This window comes from Branchiostoma floridae, chromosome 14 (assembly GCF_000003815.2).
Source record: "Branchiostoma floridae strain S238N-H82 chromosome 14, Bfl_VNyyK, whole genome shotgun sequence".
NCBI classification, from domain to species: domain Eukaryota; kingdom Metazoa; phylum Chordata; class Leptocardii; order Amphioxiformes; family Branchiostomatidae; genus Branchiostoma; species Branchiostoma floridae.
Genome location: NC_049992.1, coordinates 17266634 through 17272327, shown reverse-complemented (window position 1 = coordinate 17272327; position 5694 = coordinate 17266634). Strand labels below are relative to the sequence as shown.

General features: G+C 39.6%; 1 protein-coding gene across 1 annotated transcript in view; it reads right to left on the bottom strand.

Moving 5' to 3' along the window:
* LOC118430962 overlaps positions 1-5289 on the bottom strand; it is a 17241-nt gene extending 11952 nt beyond the window's left edge. The window contains exons 1-2 of the mRNA XM_035841993.1: positions 4603-5289; positions 4044-4128 (exon numbers count right to left, since the gene is read on the bottom strand). Coding sequence (XP_035697886.1) covers positions 4044-4128; positions 4603-4940 — 423 coding nt within the window. The 5' untranslated portion in view covers positions 4941-5289. The remainder of the gene's footprint in view (positions 1-4043; positions 4129-4602) is intronic.
* Positions 5290-5694: the final 405 nt, after the last annotated feature.

Here is a 5694-nt window from a genome sequence, read left to right as displayed (position 1 = left end):
GTGGTATGAATGTTCGCATTGAAGACTCCTAACGATAGCGATCATAAAACGCCTGGAAAAATTTTAACATTTACAGTATTGAAAGTCATATTTGTGACTCTTTTCTTACAAAGGCAACTTGAAAGTTGCATTAAAATTCAAACATATGGTAAGGACTACCTTTTCCATTTTGTTTTCGAATAAAACTCAAATCAAACAACACTTTTTCAGACAAAAAAAAGCAATGTTATTAACTGTTCTACTCCCTAAAATGTAAGGAATTTCTTTTTTGTTTTATTGTATGCATTGATAACAAAAATATTAATACTCACAGGTATTTTCAGCTACGTAGTACTTTGCCAGGGGTGGCAGCGATAAGTTTGAAACATGGTGGTTTAATCATTTACATTGTATCAACTTTTGAACTTTGTTACAACGTGCATGTCATTGGGGCAAACAAAATCTCCTTGGTACAAAGTACTGTAAAAGATGTAATATTTGTGGGGATTTAATTACGCGGTAAGGCTGAAAATAGAGTGTTTGAGCGGTGTTAAAACTGCCATGCCAGGTTTTACTGTAAAAAGCAAAATCTTTGAGGATATGTGAAAAATTGAAACATAAAACCAACACAAACATTTCTCATTTTACAGTAGTCCAAACAAGTGGGCCAACATGAAGGGATTTCACATAAGACCTGGATTTTGCAATGGCGTTATATAACGTCCTTGGATTTTGAAAGCAGTTTGGATGGATCTGTTTTTTTATCTAGTACATGTATTCTTTAGCTGCTAACTGTGAACCAGATTCAAGCTGTGAATAAATTATTCATAGAATTTTCCATAATTTTTTCACAGCTTTCCAATCAACAAAAAATAGTCTTCTGTTAAATCTGTTTGTCAACAAAAAAAGGTCAATATTTCTCCCACTGAATGCAGAAAAGAAGTAGAACCCTTGAAATAGATTTAGAATAGCTGTTATTTCTCTTCTAATACATTATATATACATTTTCTTGTCCTTTCTAGTATAGACATGCTGTATATCACTGTTTTGCTACCTTTCAGGTATCCAGGTGCAGTGTCCTGAGATTATAATTGGTACCATAAGCTTACACTTAACTAAAGACCACTCAAATATAAGTAACAGTATCTCTTCTTGTTTAACCTCAGAAGGTTTTGCATGTACAATAAAGGTCTCCATTGATATTGTAATGCATGGATACAGGGTTCTAGCTAGTGCATTTTAGCGTAGTGGGCCACTACGCTAAAATTTGTGACCACTACGCTAACATAAGGGCCACTACGCTAATTTTTAACTAGTGTAGTAGTGCTTTGCTATCATTTTCTTGTTCAACAATGTCTAATCAATGTCTAAACAATGAAAAATGATGATATGCCACTCAAAACTGAACAAAAAATCCTTCAAATTACATGTGAAGTTAACAGAGTGGAAACTTTTAACTCTACATTGTCAAAATCTCACCGTGGAGTGGCCAAGACCCCCCTTCCACACCAATCTCCTGATTGGTCGCTTCGCTACCATGCCTTTCCTACTACGCTAAAATGAAATCCTGGCTAGAACCCTGGGATAAGTAATTTGCAAGGAGACAAAGAGGCCTATTGTAACAAAATCCTAGAAAAATGCCTATTGTAATTCATGATTAGCCAGTGACTTGATGAATACATCTATAAATTTTATGCAGCCTTCTTAGAAGTGTATTCTGATTTTTCTGAGGTATTCGGACTTTACTACACTACTGTACCGTTACACTACAGGGACCAAAAATAGTGTTTTGGGCTGGATAGACAGATAGGTAATAACAAAGACAGACAGATAGAGGTACATAGAGATGGGATCATAAGGATGAGTGAGTGATTGATTGAGTGATCGAGCAAGCCAGCAAGTGTGTGTGTGTGTGTGTACATGTGTGTTTGTTTGTGTACATGTTTGTCAATTAGAATTTTACAATGGTCAATATTGATAGAAGGAGGCCATATACATTGTATATGTATGTAGGTTGGTGAGTTCATGTTGTTAGTTATGTACATCCCTCTTTTGCAATCTCAAAATCGTCTGGCCCACCACAGGTTGCTCAGGGGTATTATCAGCTCTGCTGTACATTAATTATTACAGTAGAAAAACAGTACTCTACTACTACTAGGCCCCAAAGCACAAAACACCCAGTAACATACATGTAAACACAAGACTGACTAGTGTATGGAGGCTTGTAAGTTGTCATGTTCTGGACAAGGATGACAAATCTCTGTAACACATCCGGATATCCCAATGCAACAGGTTCAACATTGAGCTCGGTTGTTCGTGATATAATAAGAATAAGCAGTTAAACTTAAAGAATAAGCAGAGCCCCAGAGCCCACAAAAACCGGTTTCAGATGTCCAGGATAAGACTAGAAGTTGTAGAACGAATCAATGTAAAAGCACTAACACAAGAACAGATTTGTACACATGTGTTTGGTTGTACAAGGCTCAGGCTCAGAGACTGATTCCAGATCTTTCCACACATTGACAATTGACAGTTTGGCACCTAGTCGTTTGGGACGATTCGGCACCAACTTGTCCAAGTCAGGACACCCTTAGGCCATGTCTGGTTAGTCTGTGTAACACAAACTCCGCTGTCCAGGGCTCTAACTGGCCCCTCCCCTTGGCGGGCTGCTATAAGCGAGATTTAATCAGGCTAATGTCTGGGGTTTTTTTTGGTTTTTTCTTAGGCATTTTTCCATCAGGCTTTCTATCTTGTACCGTTTCTTAATGTCTCACGAGTCACGACCTAAAGTTTGTGTGCAAGACATAAAACTTTAAAAGAAATGGTACAAAATAGAAATTTTGACAAAAACGCAAGAAGACAAACAGCCAGAGCCGAACCTCTGCTCGGAAAGCAGGACACCCTAACCCTGGCTGCTGAACCATCCTAGGTCTGGGGCCAAACTGTTCTGACGTGAGAATCATGAGAATGTCCTGATAATGACTTACTCCTTATCTGTCCTTTACGTATCAAAAGGTGAAGTAGGTATTCTCATGACAAACTTGAGTCTTTCAGCTACATTTCTGCTACTTGAAACTAGTGTTGGTGGCCTCAGCGTGACGTAATGGTTAGAGTGTTGGGCCAACAGGGCTCGAAATACTGGGTACATGTGCACCCAGGTGCACCCAAAATTGGAACTGTGCACCCATTTTTTTTCAATGGGTGCACAGGGTGCACCCAAATATTTTCTTAGGTTTATATATGGAAAGATATCAAGTATACCAGTATATCTCATATTCTTCACATCTTAAGTGTTAGAAAGAAAATAAAATTGTCTGTCATGGACTCATGGTAGTTGTTTAAGAATTTGAAAGCTTATAACTAAGTTTTGTTATTAGGTTTTTACTTTAATTTCAGTGGTGCACCCAAAACTTTTTTGGTGCACCCAATTTTTTAAGCTGGGTGCACCAGTGCACCTAATCCCAAAAATGAATTTCGAGCCCTGGCCAAGAACCAAGAGGTCCAGGGTTCAATCGATGACCCCAAAATTGTGCCCTTAGGAAAGGCACTTTACAAGTTACATCCAGGATTCTCACCTACATTTCTTCACAGCCACTAGAGTATAGCCATACAGAAAAAAATTGAAACTTGGGCACCTCCTCTCATTCTGCAGGATTGGACAAGTTTTCTAAAATTGACTTGTCCTATCGGGCAAGTACTTAAAAAATTTACTTGCCCGAACCAACTTTTCACTTGCCCGAAATCTAAATGACATTTTTCTATGTATATTCATGGCCTTCAATGGAATTTTGTTATTGGCTCTATTTTCTGTGTTAATCAATGCTTGATGTCATGACTTTGAAAAGTAGCAAGTACATCAAAATCTCACTCAATCAATGGAGAAAAGCTAACTTGTCCGATCGGGCAAGTGGGGAAGGACATGCACTTGCCCGATTGGCATTTTCACTTGCCCGGGACTATATAATATCCCTGTACTGTGTTAGAGATTCATGTACACCGCATGCATTTGCAATGTCATGGCAACAAGATTCTTGAAGATAAAATGTTAAGTTCTCAAGACTAACCTCAACGTGCGCCTTCTTAACCAGGTCATACCCTCGTATGGTCCACAGGCTCTCACGGCGTTTCTCCTTAGGCCATCGAAGAAACCTAGAAGAACATACAAAAAGAAAGTGGTACCTTCTTATAAATCATCTTAATTTTCTTTCTAAATATAACGGTTAACAAAACTTTTGAAAAAAAATGTATAAAAAAACTTACTCCTAGTCTACTTTTGCACAAAAAACAAACGTAGTATAGTCTACTGATACATTTACTTGCAATCAAATACATTAAACTTAGAAATCGTAAGAAAGGGATTTGGTTTCTATCAAATGTTGTTATTCAAATGAAGACCATATACATCTGTTTACAACACCAAAAGGTCACTCTGCGGTCCCGAAAATCCCCGGAATTTAATTTACAATTTGGGACCAAGAACATTTTTACAAGCTTATACGCTATCCTCGTTGACACCTCCTTGTTAGGTCTGTTAAAAATATGTTCTTTATGTATAATTTTTAAAAGAAACATGGAAGTAAAGAGGAAGTTCTGCTTGGATTGCGGAAGTCCAAAGGGCCATACCTTCCTGTAACGATGCGAGGCGCGCACGAGAGATGGTCTAAAACACTGTCCTCCCACTTGTCAAAACATCTGTCGTGCATGTAGGAGCTCTCCGGGCAGCCCTCGTTACTACAGATCACCTTCACGGCGTTCTTCGACAAGTCCAGCGGGTCGTCACAGGAGCAGTTAACGGGATGGCAGCACCCCTTCTCCGGCGAGCCCGCGCGGACATCCCCGTTGGTACTACTCGAGTTCTTCGCCGACTGGTTGCTCGCACTCTCCCCGTTATTACCACCGTCTCCCGCTCCCGACGAAGCCGAATCCTGCCTCTTCCGAACCTTCCCTCCTCCTTTCGGCATCCTGGTGACCCACAACAAAGTCCAGCAGGTAAAAATTAAAAGTTTAGGTGGTTAAAGTAAACAAAGATGGCGCACCTAAGTTCAGTCCAACGATTTTTTTGCACACCTTGCAGAATGCCAAGAAAACGACTTTTCCGGTTGCGACTGGGCTTGAAAATCTTTTAAAAAGATTCCTCATATAATAATGAAACGTCGTGAAGTCGTTGAGCGAGTCATGTCAGGAGAATACGCGAAGGAAAAGACGGGATTTGTTGTTCACAAGAAAGGCGCCAAGACAACAACTATGGCACGCTGCTTTGTTCCCACACGCTCCAGGTCGCATGGTGACCTCTGACCTGGTGACGTCAGAATTGGCGGCAATACACAAAGACTGGAAGAAATATCATTTCAGGTTTCTGGAAAGGCGGAGGCGAAGTTCCTGTCAATAAGATTTATCATTGATAGGACGTTTCTGTCAATAAGAGTATTCTTCGCACTATTGACAGAATGTCCATGACTGGAGCAACGTGTCAATAGCCACACCCTTCTGGAAAAAGTCCTATTTTGGGTGATACACATGATGACAGGACTTTCCTGTCCTTAGTAAGATTTTTGGGTACTATGTTAGGCCATGTTGATTTGATTATATGGATGACATCCGCGCTCGCACCAATTTTCGGCCATTTCCAAAAAAAAAGTTTTTGACAAAAAGTTTTTGACCACACAGTAAATTGTGCAAAGCAGCTGTAAAATGAGCACATATATGCCGTAGATT